This window comes from Conger conger, chromosome 1, assembly GCF_963514075.1.
Source record: "Conger conger chromosome 1, fConCon1.1, whole genome shotgun sequence".
NCBI classification, from domain to species: domain Eukaryota; kingdom Metazoa; phylum Chordata; class Actinopteri; order Anguilliformes; family Congridae; genus Conger; species Conger conger.
Genome location: NC_083760.1, coordinates 77,742,171 through 77,762,082, shown reverse-complemented (window position 1 = coordinate 77,762,082; position 19,912 = coordinate 77,742,171). Strand labels below are relative to the sequence as shown.

General features: G+C 40.7%; 2 protein-coding genes across 5 annotated transcripts; one reads left to right on the top strand and one right to left on the bottom strand.

Annotated features, from left to right (window-relative positions):
- The first annotated feature begins 1,843 nt into the window (after positions 1-1,843).
- josd2 (Josephin domain containing 2) lies at positions 1,844-6,026 on the top strand. 2 transcript variants are annotated; one of them, XM_061235104.1, is made up of 5 exons: positions 1,844-1,949; positions 2,907-3,036; positions 3,242-3,367; positions 4,796-4,990; positions 5,283-6,026. In XM_061235104.1, exons 2-5 carry the CDS (start codon positions 2,915-2,917, stop codon positions 5,428-5,430), a joined length of 591 nt encoding a protein of 196 aa, XP_061091088.1. In that variant the 5' UTR covers positions 1,844-1,949; positions 2,907-2,914; the 3' UTR covers positions 5,431-6,026. The 2 variants fall into 2 exon arrangements, with proteins under 2 accessions (XP_061091088.1, XP_061091080.1); XM_061235096.1 differs by lacking the exon at positions 1,844-1,949 and adding an exon at positions 2,281-2,544.
- A 110-nt stretch (positions 6,027-6,136) lies between these two features.
- Positions 6,137-19,803, bottom strand: ttyh1 (tweety family member 1). 3 transcript variants are annotated; one of them, XM_061235023.1, is made up of 15 exons: positions 18,451-19,803; positions 16,762-16,914; positions 15,024-15,253; positions 13,295-13,406; positions 12,557-12,894; positions 11,940-12,035; positions 11,621-11,693; positions 10,578-10,653; positions 10,426-10,481; positions 10,182-10,274; positions 9,805-9,897; positions 9,270-9,409; positions 8,570-8,737; positions 7,480-7,558; positions 6,137-7,105 (listed from the first exon to the last, which is right to left on the bottom strand). In XM_061235023.1, exons 2-15 carry the CDS (start codon positions 16,885-16,887, stop codon positions 7,022-7,024), a joined length of 1,764 nt encoding a protein of 587 aa, XP_061091007.1. In that variant the 5' UTR covers positions 16,888-16,914; positions 18,451-19,803; the 3' UTR covers positions 6,137-7,021. The 3 variants fall into 3 exon arrangements, with proteins under 3 accessions (XP_061091007.1, XP_061091025.1, XP_061091016.1); XM_061235041.1 differs by having other exon boundaries at positions 8,677-8,737; XM_061235032.1 differs by having other exon boundaries at positions 16,762-16,911.
- Between the last annotated feature and the right edge of the window lie 109 nt (positions 19,804-19,912).

Below are 19,912 nucleotides of genomic sequence, written 5' to 3'. Positions count from 1 at the left end.
ATATAAGAAATATACTATAATACAACCATCTGTATCATGAATGGAACAAAATATGTAACTGATAACATTGAACTTCTGTCAACCCTGTTACTCTGTGACTGCAGAAGAAGTTTGACACCCCTGTTTTACAACAAACTACTTTATAAAATACAAGGAGGTTAATGATCATAATCATAACCTATTTCATTGCATCTCATACAGCCCTAGCCTAATCAAGTGTCATCCAGGCTATATATGCATAGTCTGTGTGATTCATTGCAACAACTACAGCTGTGGCCCATTCCTAATTATAAAAGAGGCCTGGTTTTCAGGCCTAGGTTTTTAGAGTGGCTGTCTGGGCTTTGGTGCTAGGATCCTAACAGCTGCAAATTTGTTATTCCATGTTACAATTTCAAGATTACTTCATTTTTTGTAAATTCATGAATATACAGAATAAATTACATAAATTAATTATAATGATTTGACAGAAGCCAAAGCAAGTTGTCTAAAAGAATAATCTGTGTAAGAAGTGCTCTGTGCTTCTTGGCATAGCGTTGTCATTTCTAATCTTTGTGACATTGTAGTTAATGTTGCATCTTCTTAAACAGTCTGCAGCACACACAGTGCTCCATGATAATTATTGCTGGAAGGAGAGGCATGTATCTCACTGATGACACTGGGCAACCGCACATCATTAGGAGGAGATAATACAGCAGTAGCTGAAGGGACCATGGCAGGATTAAGTCAATTGGCAGTGTTGCCACTCCATGGCGCTGCACCACATTATGAGGGAAACGCTTTGTAATAGGAAAGGGGCAATATGCAAGTTGTCAATTCAGCAGATATTTATTAAAAGCAGTTATGTACAGTATGGGTCATTCCATGCCAGTTCTCTCAGGGTTGATGCCTACCTATCAGGTTTTGTTAAAATGATAAAATAAGTAAATTTGCCAGTGTTTTGAAAGTATGGCTTCAAACATGCTTTTCCTTTTTTGTTAAAAGTGAAAAGAAAATGATCCCTGAGATTAGGTGACAAGTAACAATAATGTCTGCCACCTTATTTTGTGATGAAGAGGACTTTCAAGGAAAACCAGAAATGATTTTAGGGTTTCCGGACAAGGGTGATATAGATTTAATTCTTTTTTTTCTTTTTTAAAATAATTCCTGCCCAACCCTATACCCAAGGTCATGGGGTTCTATATTAAGGTTGCTATTTCTGTCCAAACATTATAAGAAGTCCACAAGAAGTCTCCATAGTTTCACGTCTTCCTACGAGAATTTAGCTGCTCTGAATCTGGTTCATGAGTTATTTAGTTAGTCAGCTAGTCAGACATATTACACTGAAGCGAGCGACTAGCTAACTGGTTTTGGTGCTCATGTCAAGTTTAAGCATATACACGAGGCCATACACTGTCCACATATACATAATAACCACAAGGTGGTGCTATTAACGCGCTAAAGTTCCAATATTCTGCAGTCAAAAACAGTTTTGTAGCCCTACATTTCGTTCAGCGCTGGTGAGTTAAATCTTTAAAAATAAGAACTAGGATGATGATTTGCCTGCTATTGTGACACCACCACAAGTATCTTCCCACGAATTATCCGCGAATATCCGCGTGAAAAACTATACTTCAATGACTAGAATGTAAATATGTTTTTATTATAATTTTTATTGTTTAATCGTGGAATGTATGTTAGGCTATACATTCAAGGTAAGCTGTGGGAAACACAAATTCAAATCGTAAAATGTCGAGTTTGTGTGCATTCAACAAATTGGGCTCATAGTAAATTTTTGTACTGATTTCAGTCCTTACACAACCGATTAGTTTTGCAAATGCTGCTTTTTTCCCCCACGAAAAGTCACGTGCGTGACATTAGGTTGGCTTGAATTGAGTCTACTCTAGGCCACAACTACAAAGCCCGACAAGCAATATTCTGGACGGATCTGTGGCAGCACGAGACCCGCCTGCGTGAGTACAGTGGTAAAGTGAAAAATTCGACCTGTCCGCACATGCAAATAAAAAATTGGTATACTTTTAAACGATATGCATTTGTAACTTATTTAATTAGCCACTTTTGGATAGTGGTTCGTGATGTTTATTCGCCATCGTGGACGCAACCAGCTTCGCTTCGCATGCTCTACTAGCTCGTCTCTAATTGGCTGATACGTTTAACGCGGATGTCTGAAGCAATCAGCGAAGATTGTGGCTTGTACGAAGAGAAAAACAACTTGCACTTGTTTCGCTTGTTTGCAACGGGGCGTCACCAGTCGCTACTGTACAATAACAACAGAGCAATTTCCGGTTTTCTATAGTCTTGCAAAGGGATACATCTAGCGGCTCATAATTGCTTATTTATACCACCAGAACAGTTTAATATATATCTGATTCGTTTATGAAGGCAGACATATACATATAAAGGCATCGATAATGTTTTTTTATGTGGCTGCGTTGTGTGTCGTGACTGGTCTCAATTTTATTTGAAAGAACCGCGTTATAATATTGGCTAGCTAACAAGCTAAGTTAGCTACCCCTACATCAGCTGTTTGCTGCGGCTACCAATACGGTATTTTCATTTAGTGGAACAGTTATTGCGCCTGGGACAGACATATAGTTCAGTTGCGAACTAGAACAATGCAGTTGTAGCATTGCTGTTATTGGCCTCGTGATGTTGTTGATGATGGCGATAATGATGTGCAATTTGTTGTGTATAATTAAACAGCAATGAAATGTGACGTTTAAATGAATTATGTGTCGAACATTTTGCATTGTTGAAACAGTCAAACGCGTTTGCTAATAATCACATCCCAGTTCTAGAATATTATTTGCTGTATTAGGCCTACTGAGTTACAATAATTTTCCCACGTTTCACACTATTACTATTGTATTACCGAGAAGTGTGGTGCTAATTGTTTTTTTCCTAAATAGGGTTGAGCATGAGTGAGGGAGACGTTTTCCATGAGAAGCAGAGGTTAGAGTTGTGTGCCATTCATGCTCTTAACAATGTACTACAGGAGAGAGTCTTCACCAAGGACACAGCAGATGACATCTGTAAGCGGTGAGGTCCTCTTTAGGTCTCATACCAGCATTTGGCCTTTGATGGGAATTCGATTTTTATGCCCTTACAGTGTGTTACAGTGCCACTCCCATGGCCACAGTCCATGTGTCAGTACAGAATTAACATTGTCCTGTGCAATTTCTTTTACAGTGTCAGTGTGTTGAAATGTCGTCGTCTTAATGATGCCTCTCTCCCTCTTTCTTAGCCTTGCGCCACAGTGTGTAGTGAACCCTCACCGTTCAATGTTGGGCACAGGGAACTATGATGTCAATGTTATAATGGCTGCCTTACAGAGCCGGGGACTGGCCGCAGTATGGTGGGACAAACGCAGGTTAGACACCCAGCTTCTTACACTCATTTACACAGTCCAACCACTTCTCAGGACAATGAAATGTTGGGGACTAACTTACTGATGAACTTAAAAGATGTTGTTTTCTAGTCCCGTTCCCGAAGCCTATGACGTGAATTTGCACTATTCATTCACAACACTATTCAGTTCTGATTTACTTAATATTAACTGGATAATTTAAAAACTTTTACCAATAGTTTTTAATAGTGGAATTAAGCAGTCAAGCTTTTATAAAAGAAGGGTAGCTTTTTGTCAATCCCGTTAATTGAGAGAAAAAGCAGTTACTGATATTAATATTGTTAACATTAAGTATTCCTTTGCAGTTTTTGCCATAAACAGTTCTCATTCACTGTGAATAATTTCAGAAATTATGTCTTACATGGCAATCCTAAAGTCTCTTCTAAGGGATTTGTTATACTTTTACTTTTTTTTTTACCAGTGTTATAATATGATTGGCTTCACAAACAATGATTAAGCTTAGTCCTGGACTAAATTCAGTTTTGTATGGAGAATCTCCATTCATAATATAATTAGGACTAAGTTTAATCTGTGTCTGCAAATCTGGCCATAAGTTTTTAATAAAGGATGATGTATGGCTAACTAATGGTTGTTTCATATGGATCATTACCAGAGGGTATTCATATTTCACTGTAGTTGGATATACACAGCAATTTAGAAGTGCAATTCTGTTTTCTCATGATGACAAATTCACTATGGTCTTATCTTTTATATATATATATATATATATATATATATATATATATATATATATTTAAAAATCACATTTATTTGATTATCATGGCAAGCTACAATTAAATTAAATTCTGTACACCATGACAAAACTACTTATCATCCAGAGATCAGCAATATATACATTTGACTGTAATAAAACACATGAGGTGAGCTATATGCTAGGTTTTGTGTTATATTTAGAATTTTATATTGCAACTGTCAATATGTATTAATTAAAGTGCAAAGTGTATAAATACTGACTGAATTAATAAATAGATTATAGGACACTTAATAACAGTTCCAGAGCATATTCATATTTTCTCTTTGATAGCAATCAATACTGCATTACAAAATATTTTAGATCACATCAATGGAAGCCAAAAATTGATTAAACTGTTCCCAAATGTAGCCATCTACAATCTTTAAAATGTACGTGCAGAGGGGCATTTGTCTGAGTGAAAAATATAGCACTGACACTCCGTGAGCACAGTTCACCAGTCCGTCTACCAGCATGCTGTGAAATGTGAATATGTATGCTGCATTTTCATATGAATCATATACATACAGATTTAGTAGAATGTAAACCGGAACTCAGGAATTGCATTTGACAATGCTGTACTGCTAATAACAAGAAGCCAGGAGTCAGTGATCTGATGTTTCTCTGTCTCTCACCATCAGGCCAGTGCAGTACCTGTGCGTGGAGAAAGTCCATGGTTTCATCCTGAATGTTCCATCTCGGGTGTCGCTGGGAATTGTGTCCCTCCCCCTCCGAAGGAGGCACTGGCTTGCAGTGCGACAGGTCAATGGACCGTACTACAACCTCGACTCTAAGCTTAAGAATCCCGCCTGCATCGGAGGTGAAGCAGAGCTCCGGTGAGAGAAAGATGGCAAAACAGAGAGGGTAGTGAGGGGGGAAGGAGAGCGAGATGGCGTTAACCAGCAAAAGAGTCAGAATGGGAGTAAACGCACAGTTCTTAGACTGTTCATTCTTCTCTTTTTTTTTTTGCACAGACTGCGCATGTAGTGTCTGTAGTTTTATTGTATTTAGATTTCTTGCTTTAGATGGTTTGGAATAGTCATCTTTGCAATTTGAGAGATTGGGAGTTTGTATAGTGCAGTTATCATGAAGGCTTAAGAACAATCCCTGTCTTCTTTTGTTGCTCAGTGCCTTCCTCGGTGAGCAGCTCTCTCAGGATGTATCAGAAATGCTCCTCGTCGTCCAAAGGGAAATAGAAGAGGATGGGACTTGGCTGAACCCTGATGACCCTGACAGAAGGATCCTTGATTCAGGTTGTTCCAGACGTGCAAAATAGCATTTCTAAAATCGAATGGCTTTACAAAGGAACTCTTCTGGAGGGACAACAGGAGTGGGAAAGGACACGTGAAGGCATGATTACACAGCAAAACCCCAGAGAACTCGGGGTGGGGCGGCTAGATCAGGGCTCGAGTACTCCAATTTTATGGGCAATTGATGTGCGAAAAAATTATTTAGGAGCACATATACTACTTGGGATGCATTAATGTGCTCCTACATTTCAGTTTAAAAGAACATGTGCTCCTTGTTACTGTAGAGCCCTGGGGTAGATTCAAGTATGGCGGATTGGACTGTGGTTTTTGTATTTTCACTGCAGTTGCATTAGCGTCTCTTTCACTTTCAGTCTTTCCTTGTATGCATCTATGCAGTGCACTGATACGGTACACATGATGGATCCTTAACCTTCCTTCCATCTATGCACAAAAGAGGTACAAAACAGGCATCTGGTGCCGCCCGAGTATATAAAAATGCCCGTTATCTTTCTGTCTGTCCTATCTCTACTCATCCAACTATGCATATTGCAACCAACGAGAGTTCTGCCTCTTCCAAACACTTACCATTACTCAGAGGAAAAATAAACTGTTATTTATATGACCCATCGTCTGTGAGTCATTAACTGAGTGTGTGTGTTGGAGATCTGTGTATTATCAATGGCAATCTGTCGAACTGTTGTGGACAGGAAAATCCAGCGCATTTGCATGACATGAGCTTTAGTAGTCTTTATTTGTATTAGACTTTGGAGTGAAAAAGGATGCCAGTCAAAAGGAGCATTAATACCATATAAACTCAGTTCCAGGATTAACAAGGCAAAGGGGGTCAATACATCCTCCAACATACAATATATACAGAACATCCTGTAGAGACATCTCACAAACACAGACACACTACACAGCTCTGTTTTCTGTTGTAACTGCTAACATTGTGGCTATCTCGATACGCAGTAATAAGTTTGTTATTGCACGGAGTTGTACTTCCCCTGTTTTGCCTGCTGAGTGAGAGGGTAGACTGCACTTGAATGCTATTAGCGGGAGAAGCAGTCTTTAACATCACCATTGGTATTACAAACAGTGAAATGCCCAGGTATCGGAAGTTGTACATTAATTCTGTATTGCCATCTACAAAAGATTAAAATGCAGATTATCAAGTGAGGAGATTGCATATTCATAACACTTAAAATGTGTCATTGCTGCTATGTGTCTGTGTCCATCCACTACATATAAAAACATGAAAATAATCTTGTGATACATTAACAAATATAGAACTACCGTAATGCCAGGACCATTCCACCGCACAATGCTCACAGTGACAGGACAGGGGAACACTTGAGTAGGGTGGCGGGGGAATTGGCCCATAACTATCTGCCACACGGGCTGTCTGATAATAATACGACTGGCCTTCAATTAATCAAGTAGCCTGTTTCATTCAGTCCGCCCTGTCCATGCTCTTGAGTGACCGATGGTAATGACATTACTCACTTTCTTTAATCTTTAGTAATCCATCTCTTTAAATTAGTTCTCCATCTCAGTAAAGTGTCCATTTCTATGAAAACTAAACATCTGCTATACTTATTTTCTATACATAAAAAATAATTAGTGCGGATACAGGTTCCTGGGGTGGCCTGGGTTTTGGTTTGATTGACTGACCCCGTAGCCAGTCAGCATGCTGGGAGAATACTGAGCAGGTGGTGGCAACCAGAGAGAGATCCATCCGAGATGGGGGTTGGCAGAGGGGAAAAACAGAAAGAGAAATAAAAGCCATCATTTACTGAACGCATTTTTTTTTTTTTTTTTTTTTTTTTTTTACATGAACAAGTTTATACCGCATGAACCATTCAGCGTATTAAGAGACCAGTCTGTCTAACAGCAGAAATTGGGTCAGTTATATGGTCACGCACTAGTCAAACTACGCAGCTTGTCAGCTGGTGCTTCCGTCCGTCAATCCACATGTGCGTAAGTCAATAAGCCTGTCTAGAGGCTAAGTGTGCTTGCATTAAGAGAGGTGATAATATCAGAGATCATGAGGATGTCACAAGAACAGAGGAACTCACAGAGGGGGGTGGGGACTGCCTGTCAATCAAGGGCAGGCTCTCATAGCCAGGGTTGCCATTGGAGGAAGCGTTTGGAGTCCTGCAGAGAGACGCGGAGAGAAGAGGAAGGGAAAGTGCGGGGACATTAGTGGGAAGTCCGATGACGCAGGGTGAGGGGAAGAGGAGGTACAGAATATTGGAAGGAGTAAGGAACGATAAAGGAAAAAACAGATTACAGTTGGATTAAGAGAATCCAGGAGAGAGAGAGAGAGACAGAAGGGGGGGAGAGATTAACACTGACCCTATTATTATCTACAGAGAGTAATGGGGGTATGGGGTTTGTGTGTGCACATAGATTGGACACAGCAGTAAATGTACACACATGAATAGAGAGTGGGTTTTGAGAGTACACACAGACACACATTAGCTGGCCTTGTTAAATTCAGGAAGCTTGAAACTCAATAGATTTGAATTGAACTCCACTGCCCATTGTTGCTCAAAATGAGACTGAGGAATGAAGGGGGATTTGTCTATGTAACAGTGTATTCTGAATATTTGTATGTTTCTGCGTGACCAATCTATGCCTGTCTGAAAATGACTGACAGACAAATAGACAGACACACAGACAGACAGACCTCTTGATTTGTGTCTGTTCTTCTACCTAGACCTGTAGACATAATCCTGTCTGTGTGTCTGTCTGTGTGTGGCTTTACTTGGCTTTAGAATATAGATTCAAGTTACGTACATCATAAGTACTTGCAGTGCAGCATATGAGTATATTCACTACCCATGACATGAGTAGTCATATAACATGTTTAACTGGCTGATGTCAGGATTAGGGTAGAACTAGCATTAATCTATCCCCCCCACATGCAAGCATGTCAGTATTACCTGCAAGATGCAAAGCATTCACTTATGAGATGCCTGCGTCAATGTGTGCGAGCTTCACACAGCTCAATCATCCAAAGTTTTTAATTACTGACATACCTAGTCATTTGGTCTGTGTAGGATCACTCATTTCTGTGCGTTGGTCTACGAGCCTGCTAGATGGTGTTACTCTGTCTGTCTTTCTGTCTGTCTGTCTGTCTGTGTATCTGTGTGTGTTACTCACGGGAGGGGCGGTGCGCTAGAAAAGGGGGGATTCCAGCTGGCCCCCTGGTAACTATAGAAGGCGGGGAGAGCCCCGCGCTGCGAGCCCATGGCCGTCTGTCTACGTGCCTGATGAGAAGTGAAGGGGTCCTCGCTCTCGCTGTCTGAGTCTTCATATTCTTCAGAGTCCCTACTCCCATCAGAGACAAATATAAGGACAAAGAGATGCGCGTTAACAGCACTCAAAACCAGAAGACATCTGATTTCATTTTTCCATACCTCGGTTATCATCCACTTTAAAGTGTGAAAGTTGCCACCGAAGAAGCACAACACCTCCTCAAAGTTGAGGACAGTTTTTAGCTTTTATATTAGGAACTGATTAACATAAGATATGTTGGAATTCACACTGCAATATTCAACACAAAAAACCCACATGTACAACACCTTCATTTTATATATTTATGACAATGATCACGCAGCTGCTAGAGGTTATGATCCGTTCATACAATGGCACAATACAATAATGTATTGCAATGACAACTGGCTCTTATGTAATGTCCCAAATAACAAATGAAGTTTCACACCATTTAGACCCACCTGAGACAGTTACATGAATATAACAGATAATAAAGGAAATGCATTTTTCTGTTGATGTTAATTCAATGTTGAGAAGCAAAAAAAAAAAAAAACACTAAACACTAAACACTAAAAAAGACACTAACCTGGGGAAACTTCTCCATGCCCCAGGCAATGAACAGAGGATGGCTGTGAATGCCAGGGCAGAGAGGAAAGAGTAGAGGGAGAGATAGAGCAATCCCTCCATCCCATCATAGCACAAGCCTTTCAGAGAGTCTATATAGTCCTGAGAGGGAGAGAAGAGGGGGAGGGTCACTTAAGCCTTTCCATCATATTTCCCATGCATGACTGATGACCACACCCATCTTTGTAAATATTGCTATTCTAAAACAGCAGGATGATATTAAATATACTATATAATCATTAGAAATCCAGAATACGCCAATGTAGTTAACATTTTTACATAATTTAATGTAAAACAGACAATATGCAATTTTTTAAAATGTATTTCTTTATTTTTAAATAGATGTGTATATACTTCGCATTTCCTACTTTTCCAAAATGCAAGCAATGCTGGTGATGTCCCAATGCCCATCACATTACGGAGCAGTATGTTTCTGTGCAATGTTACTATGTAGTTATGTAGGCATATTCACTAAATGCACTGAAAGGCTTTGGTACCTTATTGAGCCCTCTGCAGTTAAGTAATGCCACCAGCTGGTGGAAGTTCCCCTCTGTTGTGTTAAGGATCTGCTGAACCTCCCTGAGTGACTTCTGCACAGGGAAACATGGAGAATACTGATATTAACGATTTACTTAGCTTACAGATTACACAAAATACCATTTTAATGAATACATATTTCACTGATGCAGTTTAGGTTCCGTTCTGAAGGACAAAATGACAGCTCCACATTTGAACCCAAGAATGACAGCCAGTCCCTCAATGCCATACTACACTGCCACTCAAAGCATTTAAAAGATCTATGGCTGCAAAGTTAAACGTGAAGCTGCTGCCAATGGCCATCCTTGTCTCTTGAAAGGCAATGCTTGTGACATACCTCTGCCTTAGGGTACTGTGGGAGTGCCTCTCTGTCAAGGCTGGAGAGATGTGTGTGAACACTGGACAGAGCCCTCTGCGACTGGGTCAACAGCTGAAGCCAATTAAGAAAAATGGTTAATGCATCAGTAAGCAAGTCCCATGGCAGCGTACTATGATATTTACAACAACAACAACAACAACAACAACAACAACAGCAAAAGCAGTAGCTACACCACTTTTACAACTACAACTACTCAAGATACCTGCTGGAAAGGGCTGGTCTTCCGCCGGCTGCAGGTCAGGTAATAGTCCAGTATTTCTGATTTTGAAAAGATTAAACAATGTGAACATGGCCGTTTCAGTCCAGTGGCATATACATTAACAAATGGCAGTGTAAAATATCAAAATATTGTACCTGTGCTTGTCCCAGTGTTAAAATGAGTAGAGTTCAGAATAAATGTGCTGGGATCGGAACAGAAATCACTGAGGGCCTAGGAGGGGAAGAGAATGGGGGGGGGGAGGTAGGTGGTATCAATTATGAAGCTTATTCCACTCTTATTTCCATGACCTTACATAACTGAAATCAAATGCTAAACAAAAATATATTACTATATAAGACAATACAGACAATACTTTAAATATAGACTCCTTTGCCAAGCCTAAAATAACTGAGACAGGCTGAAACACTGTGTAAGAAACAACATTTTAATACAGTGACCAACTGACACACTTACCATTTGACTGAGTAAACCTGACTATAACTGATTTTACGGAATGACATACATAGATCCTCTCTGCCTTTCCTCTCCCTTGCATCTGTTGTGTTAGGAAGCATTACACTTCAGAAGGGGGGGGGGGGGGGTGTTAATGTTATTCAGAGAAGAGACAGACCGAGAGGGAGCTGACAGCTGTGTAATTGTTCCTCGTCAGTAGATTAGGACAGTGCTACACTGTACTGACAGCCTCTGACATCTCCCCCTAGCTCCCATTAACACAGTCACTCCTTCACATTAGCCCTGCCTCTCTGTACATTTGTGTGCGCTGTATCACCACCCCACAGAGAGAGGCAACCCCTGTGCTGTCCCAAGAGATGTCCCACCAAGCTGTCTCTTGGAAAAAATTCTCACAGATGTTTCTTCCCCACACACAGCCTGACTGCTCAATGTACAGCGCTCTGTTTCACACACGTTTGGTCTTCACCCTCCCTACCCCTTTTTATTTTTTGTCAGACTGCTTCTATCTTGCAAATTCAAATGAAGTAAGATCTTTTGTGGTGACAACAGCGAGAGGCCAAGACTGCGACACAACGCACAATATAACTCTGTTCTGCTTTAATGTCATACGGCATTCCCTGCATTCTCTGTCCAGCCGTCGAGCTAGAAAGCCATGATCTGGTCTTCAGTCTTACACTTTGTGTGTGTCGTGTGTGTGTGTGTGTGTGTGTGTGAGTGTCCTTACCACCACAGTGGCTGTTTCCAAACCCAAGGAGCCCCAGCTCAGGAACAGAGCAAGCCAGGCCAGCACTGTCATCCTGAAACCACACGTGTCACTATGATTACCACCATCCTCGGCTCTGTCATTGTTCACCAGTACAGAAACGGCTTGCTGTATCAGTTACACTTAAAAATTTAATCTGCATACATAATACTGTACTCAATATTAAGTAATCAATATTTCATCTTATCATAGATGTTTGCAATTGTTCGTAAGAGATAGATCTATATTACTCTACGGCCATTAGCCACTGCTGGTGCAACGTCGTGAAGTGAATACTCACAGAATGAGGAGCCACCGTGCCTGCTTGGCCAGGCCCAGCAGAATAAACAGGCACACAACAAGGTCCAATAGCAACAGGAGCACATATGACAGCCACCTGGAACAGAAAGCCAAGTCTATGGAGACATACTGTAGATATACAGTTAAAATGTCAAGACAAGACAATTCAAGTATGAAACATGATAACTTTATTTCATAATATGTTTATTTGTCCAAATACTTAATGCTCCAAACAATGCTCCCTTAAAATGGAGTTCTATGTTTAAAAAGGGTGGTAATTCCTATTCGGATCAGCCAATATGGATGTAAATACCCACACATTAAAGCTAGCAGTCTGCACTTTAACCTATAACATATTCATTGTTGCATTTCAAATCCAATGTGCTGGAGTACTGAGCCAAAACAACAAAAATGTTGTCACTGTCAGTTTTGCATTTAACTGTAGGTCTCTGAATAATCTGAGTAAGAATGGTCCGGGATATCGCATTAAATCAATAATCTAATCGATGAGACACTAAAAGAAATCATTACACTGACCATTGATCATTATCACAAAGGGAGAAGATGGATGTGTAATGGAAACATTGCAGGTTAAGAGGCCCCTCTCCCCCCCCTCACCTGTAGTCCTCGTTGACCATCAGTGTGTTGGCCGCCCAGCCAGGAGAGAAGGGGCCGGGCAGGGGAGAGGAGGGGGGAAGGAGTGAGGGAGCGATGGAGGGGGGCGCAGCAGTGAAGACAGAGGAGCTGCTGCTGCTGTTACTCCCTGCACTGCTGCTGGGCAGGGCCTGGGTCGCCCGCCCCACTGTCAGGGAGGACAGCAGGCCCACCACCGTCTCCGAGAGCCGTCTGCAGGTGCGGGCGGACACCACATAGGGCATGTTGCTCCCGAAAAGCTCCTCCAGGGAGGTCAGCGGCCCGGACACAGAGAGCTGGAGCCCAGCGAGGGTGTCTGACACCTGCAGAGGGGCCAGGAAGACTCCTGATTCACTAATGACACACCGCTATGCACCCATCACACAACTCAGCTGTGTGTTTTAACCAGGACATGCCAATATGATGCATCTTCTGAAAATTCTTAGAGGGCGGTGACTAAGTGCAGTACCATAACAATGGATGTTCAGGAGCACCATTACTGACCAGAACACTTTGCAGTTCGGAAAAATATAGGACAGGAGGAACATAAGAGCAGACTACCCAGTTAGCATATAGATTGTGCTAATGACTGTATGGTCCTATGGTGTCTGTGGATATGTTCTCAGTACTGATGTACGCGCGCTGTAGGAAGAATATTCAGTATGAGGATCTAAGATTCATAGATGTTTGGGGGAGGGGTGGGGCGTGGGTGTGGGGACTCACCAGCAAATCAATTGAAGTCAGCGTGTAATTGGCTGTGAGAAGCGAAGAGGTCAGCTGATACATCCCATCATTGGCCTCGCTGTTGCCATAGAAACCAATGCCAATGGCAACACTGCGAAGAAGGGACACAGAAAAAGCGTAATGTTTAATTCAGGTCCTATGTACATATTAAATGGATTTGACAACACAGGATGGAATAAGAAAAAGCTGAGAATGGATGCAAATGGTTGCAGGGAATGAAAAGGGAACAGAAAACAAGTATTAAGCTTTTTAATCCCTCTCAGGAAAATAAACACCTGCACATACCTGCTAGATATTTACATATTCAAACAAAGGTTTATCCCAAAGGTTTGCATATAAACTGTACATACCCTTACTCCCCCAGAGAAATGGTTCAGTCCAATCTCTTACAAAGTATGTGACCCAGATTAGAAAGGAAGGCAGAGGGAATGCCACAGAGATGGCAAGACAGTGAATAAGCAGGAGTAAAATGCCATTTATTTGACTTATTCAGAAGCTGGTAATGTGAGTTAATGCATTAAAATTGCCAACATAAAACACATATAAACAAATGCTCTTTTAAATGTAAAGAAGAGAAAGATGTTCCACTGAAAAACAGGATTTGGAGATGACATAATCTTTGTCAGTGGGAGGAAAAGACACAAGCAATGCTTGCTGCCTGGATATGATGGCATGCCTTCAGAAGAAGAATCTCCCACACATTGTGCTGCTGCTAAATAATGTAATAAATGAATCCTGGACATTAAATATGCATTGCATGCACTTGAAAATGGTCTTGAAAAAATGTACCAAACATTCAATTCACATATTCACATTTGTGGTTAAAAGCTGCGTGTTCTGAAGCCTGGAATGGAACAACCATTACAAAAAAGGATCCTTACCCAGGAAAACTTAAAATGTGAAAGGGACAATAAGTAAAGAGCTGGTGCACAGAGAGCCCTATGCTACACACATTTATGAACAAAGAAAATTACTGATATTTCAGTGCATGCAATGCCTTCCGCCGAGTTAAAAGAACACATTTTCATATGAACATATGTTTGCCTGCCTGTTGACCATCAGATTACTGAAAAGCTAGGCTATTGTAAAGAGAAGCATGCGAAAGGATGTCGGCAGAAGGGGTATTGAGAAAGACTTCCAAGGTAGAGGTCACCCAACGGACTAATATAATGACTTCAAACATAACGCCAATGTATCGACTACATCAGATAATTTCATGTATCTCCAGGAAAATAACAATAAGTGTCATGTCTTCATGAGACACATTCCCAATATTGTGATATTGGCACTATCCACTAAAAGTCACATCATGCAAATCAGCCATCTGACTTCATTAGATTCCAGATCTGTGCCTAGTGCCTAGATCTGAACCATTCATCTGGGATTCCAGAGATATGACATCATTGAACAGGAACTCAAACTAAATGTCTTCCCTCACAACTCCGCATTGCAGTGCGGTTATATAATTTCAAATAAATATAACTTATCCCCGGAAAAACAAGCATTATTAAAAGTCATTAATTTGATTAATTGGGCATAGACCACTGAGGAATTTTCAGATGGAGCCAACAAAAACTGCATCACTCTCACACCAGGCAGAAACAAAAATGGAGGCTGTGTTGTTGTGCCCTAAAATGAGGGACACCTACACCACAGAAGCAGGGAGGCAAACAGGACTGCTCATGACATCATAGGCTGGTGACCTCACCAGCAGAGCGTGACAGCGGCCACAGAGACCCAGGTGACACAGCAGATGCCCCGCCCCTTTCGAGCGCCATATCCATGCCCCCCGCTGGCGTCGTCATCCTCCTCCTCTTCCTCCGACCCCGAGCCTCCGTCACCGCGGTGACAGCAGCAGTAGTGTATGAGGAAAGAGAGGACGACAAGGAGGGAGAGAACAAGAGCAATGGCCGAGAGGCTTGAGAGAACCAGCAGGGTCTAAACACAAAAGAGAGGGAAGAGAGAAGCAGAGAAAGGAAATGTAGCACCTGGGTCTCCATTGGTTCATAAGAGTGCAATGGAGGGCTATGGTGGCATAGCAGGTATGCAAATGAATACATCATATACAGGCTGATTTACTGACTGGAAGGGCAAATCCATCTCCTCCTCATAATCTACTTTGCAAATATTGATCTTTGGTGGTTAAGACTGTGCCATTATATTCAGTGTCTGAGAGTGGATACAAGTATGTGAGCGAAAAAATTTTTTTGAAAGAATTATCTTTTTCTCTTTTAACATTTTTGAAAGTATTTTATCCTTTTGGCCAGGAGCTTCTTCCACCCACTCCTACAGACAGCGTTTCTCTGGTACATTATCTCTCCCCATCTGCTCATCCCTCATTTGCTCTCTGTTCCTCCTGTCTTATGTACTGTTGGCTGTTGATTCCTCCCCCCCCCCCCCCCACCCCCCACCACACACAAACCCCCATCCACCATACCCATGCCTTTTCCCCACATTTTCCCTCTCCCATTTCCTCTTCCCAACATTCTCCCTCCCCCACCCAGGCCTTCTACCCGTGCCACTGAATCTCTATTAATAATCTGTGACCTACTTAAATACATTCACTGCCGCTCTCTCTCTTTCTCACTCTCACTCCCACTCCCTCACTACCTTCTACTGTTCCACCTCATCACTCAGCCTCTTCACTTCTCCCCTACTGCGCATTCTTTCAAATCTTCCATTCCTTCTCCAACCCTGAATCCATCTACCCACAGCACAAACACGTCCTGCATCTGCAAAGTGTGCAACCAAATACAAAATGTTCAATTCAGAGCTGTGACAGTTGGCAACTGTCCTTAAATTGAAAATCCTTACGGTGGATGAAGCAATCAAAGATAATATTTGTCAAACAAAGCATTGTAAATAATACTATTGAGTCTCACTACAAGATGGCACAAAATTCAGCTGCTATTTATAGCCTAAAAATCACAGTTATTCTGTACTTTCACAAATCAATTTCTAAGTGCCTTCTGTTCAATTACTGTCTGTTCAAAAAAGGTCTGGAAATTATAGAGGTTGCATAACAGCGCCATAATAAAGAGCAGATTTACATTACATGATAGACTACAATACCTGTGAAAATAGCATATTTACTTGTAACAACTTTAATAAAATGACGAGAGAAAATAGCACATTTACTTTGAGAGATTGAACTTTTTTCAGATTTCAAAAATGATGGTCAGTGTATGAACTTCTTCCCTCGCCTGACTTTATTCATCAATGACATCATGGCAGCAGCGTCATTGCCTTCTGAACCTGCCGATAGGATCATATTAAGACACGGCGGACAACGACATTATCTGCTGACTTCAGCCAAAGGAATGGAAGGAGTTTTTTGGATGTTGGGTAGAGAATTGCTTAAAAAAAATTTTGTTTTATCAAATATGTAAAAGTACAAATATCCAGACATTGACAAGTGACCTTAGGTAAAAAAACTGCGAACTAACCTGCTGATACTCCCAGCTGTCCGGAGTGAAGACATTGTCTCTGGTCTGCAGGGTGAGGTCTAATCGAGGGAGGGCGTGGCACACCCTTACCCACAGTGATGGGGAATAACCAGGAACCGTCGCCATGGTAACCACTCTAACAACGCCCCACTGCTTAAAAAACAAAATGGAAATAGGGTCAAGGTAAGGTAAGGTAAGGTAAGGTAAGATATGCAAACATCATTTCAAAATTCAAATCAGTCTCTGTTTCACTTATTTAAATTGTTTACATGGCAACTTTTTTTATTCACTGATTACGTAAGGAACTGATGTAATGATTGTAATTGCCTTAGCGATGCTAAGAGAAATTACTGCTGTTGAATTGTCAAATTAGCTGATTATACAGGGAAATATACTCCAAGTATTGCTCTGGTTTAGCTTTTATCATGTAGCAATAAGGAATGAGCAGCAAAGTGACTAAAATTCCATTAGGAAGCACCTTGAAGCAGCAGTTATTGGACAGCTGTCTTCAATCATAAACTCAACTTGATGTGATGCCTTCCGTCAGCTTGTTATCATGGGTCTTATTATTGCATAACTCAACGCAAATAAGAGTTCAGTTTGTGTGACAGCAGGAAGAAGCGAGGAGAACTGCTTCACAAACAAGGACTATTAAAGAGCGTAAAAATTAAGCCATTCCAATTTCATCTGACACAGTATGAAATACTACAACACCTCCCTTGTCGGCTTTTTAAATATGTACAAATAGTAGATGATTAGAGAATTAATTAATATTCCTATTATATATCAGGTGAAGAATATGTTATACAGTCCACCTTTCAGCACCACTCCGTCTCCTTAATAACCATTCTCACCGACTGCAATTTGTTATTAAATAGCATTAATAATTCAAGAAGGTTTTACTACACCGTATACAGTAGATTGCCTTATTATATTATATTCTTGTTGATGCAGTGTCACTCACATTCTCAGATGCTGAGCATGTCAGATTACATAATGTGTTGAACCAAAGCCAGAGAAAACATTTACAACACAGGCAATAGAAATGCTGAAATATGCCCTTCTTTAAACAAGTCTTAATTCCCATTTTTGACAACACAAACATAAATACATTTTGGCCTCATGATATGATTCTTAATCATAATGCACACAATGCACTCTTATTGCAGTGCATTTCTTAAAGTTCTCTTTTTCTTGGCTGTTGAAGACTTTTATCCAGCCTCATTAGCATTCTCGTCATTTCTGATTTCCCTCTGTGTTCAGGAACCAAGCCTGAGGACGCCCAAAACATTTAGCCATTCAGATTACAATGTTTACATGAAAGATAATGTAGCTTAATTTCTTGCCATGACAATAAAAATGTGACACTAATGGGAACATTAAGGGGTTCTTGCACAACATGCTTTAATTTGATATCATTTCATATGATCTAATCATGATAACCAAAAGATGTAATCATAAGAATAAAACAATGTGTTCACAGTGGAACGCCATGAAATATATATGGTTAAACTTTCATCTGTTGAAAGATTGTAACTTGCGGTCATGTAATATTCACTATATTATATATCCAGTGTAAATATGAACCTACCATAAAATTCACTTGAATCATAAAAACATGCTAATTGGTTCTTGAAAAAATTACAAAAATGTCAAATGAATCACAATCCTGAAATATTCATGACTTACCTTTAACTGTAGTTTTAGGAGGTACTGGAGTTCCTGATCCCGTTTGGCTTGGATGAAGTATCTGCCTGTCACTGTAATTTAAGTATCAGTGCATATTGCTTCTTAAGAGTTTCCATCGTCTGAATAAAAATTAAACCTGAGATTAATATAATTGTATTCTTAGTCGTGCTAATATTGCTTAATATTAAGTGTGGAGACCCAAGGGACCAGTGTCCCAGCAGTCAGTCAGCTTCTTAATGCGATTGAGCACTGGAATAATTAATACACTACTGAAGTTAATTACCACCCATCCTTCCACACCAGCCGAGGTAAACATGACTTAATGCGCTTCCCATGTTCGGTTACTCCACAAAAAAGCTCGGAAAAATTGGACGTATTGGGGCAATTCCAGCTTTATACCCAATTTTGTTTTTAAATCCCCCAAAAAGGATACACACAAATAAAATAATGAACAATGAAAGCCAAATGAGGAAAAACAATTAAACATCCAAAGTGAATTAAAATTCCATTCAGGACTATTGGCAAAATTTAAAAAATCAATCAAACTACATGAAAAACATCAAAATCAATCAGCAATTTCAAAATCCTTCAGGTCAAAAATGTTTTTTGTTTTTTTAGCACTGAGGGGGAAAAAATCCAGTTCGTCAAATTCCTGAGTAACTTGTCAGAAGGAATGTATTGCTGTTGTCACTGTTTCAGCAAGGATGGCGAGAGAAGGCGATGCACATATATATATTTAGACACACTCAGAGAGCAGAATAAGTACACTTGGATGAATACTGAAAGGGTGGAGGGGGAGGGAGAGAGCAAAATAGATATTGTTGGGAGAAAAAGATGGGTTTTTCACACGGACTGACAGAGAAAGGGGGAAATGAGCATGCATGGGGTTGTAGACAAAACAAATTTCTGACGGGACCTGGAAAGCAATATCAACAACTATGGTTTTAGAACGAATAATACAAATCCTGAGATGGAAGCAGATGGAATGGGAGAGAGAGACAGCGAGAGAGAAATGGAGAGTTGCTCTCTCCTCTACGTCTGGATGGTCTGACCGAAAAAAAGGGGGATTAAAAAAAAAACAATAAACACAAACAGTGGAGGGAGACAGCGAGAGAGAGGGGTGTTTGTGTGTGATTGGAGGATGGAGAGGCGAGCACTAGAGAGGGAGAGAGAGAGGCAGAGGGAGAGGGAGGGGGTGGTGTTAGTTTTTCTGTGTCACTGAGAGAGCAAGAGTGGGGGAGGGGAAGCTGAAAGATAGCGGGACCGAAAGCGGGAGAGCGAACACAGTGACTCAGTGTGTGTGTGTCTGTGTGGCCAGAGACTGTGAGGAAATCTTCACTGAATTAACCCTCAATGCCTCAGAAACAAATTCAACATGCAAGATGGCTGTACCATCATCAGTGATCATATATCAACTCACTGAACACTGCTGTTCTAAAATGAGCACTAATTGTAAAATTAG

Coding starts and splice junctions, on each gene's coding strand:
- josd2 (XM_061235104.1), top strand. CDS start 2,915: ATGAGTGAGGGAGACGTTTTCCATGAGAAGCAGAGGTTAGAGTTGTGT. Junction 3,368..4,795: donor GTATGGTGGGACAAACGCAG/GTTAGACACCCA, acceptor TCTCACCATCAG/GCCAGTGCAGTACCTGTGCG. Junction 4,991..5,282: donor GGAGGTGAAGCAGAGCTCCG/GTGAGAGAAAGA, acceptor TTTGTTGCTCAG/TGCCTTCCTCGGTGAGCAGC.
- ttyh1 (XM_061235023.1), bottom strand. CDS start 16,887: ATGGCGACGGTTCCTGGTTATTCCCCATCACTGTGGGTAAGGGTGTGC. Junction 10,482..10,577: donor TAACACTGGGACAAGCACAG/GTACAATATTTT, acceptor TTTCAAAATCAG/AAATACTGGACTATTACCTG. Junction 7,106..7,479: donor GGCAGTCCCCACCCCCCTCT/GTGAGTTCCTCT, acceptor CCACCTGCTCAG/TATTCTCCCAGCATGCTGAC.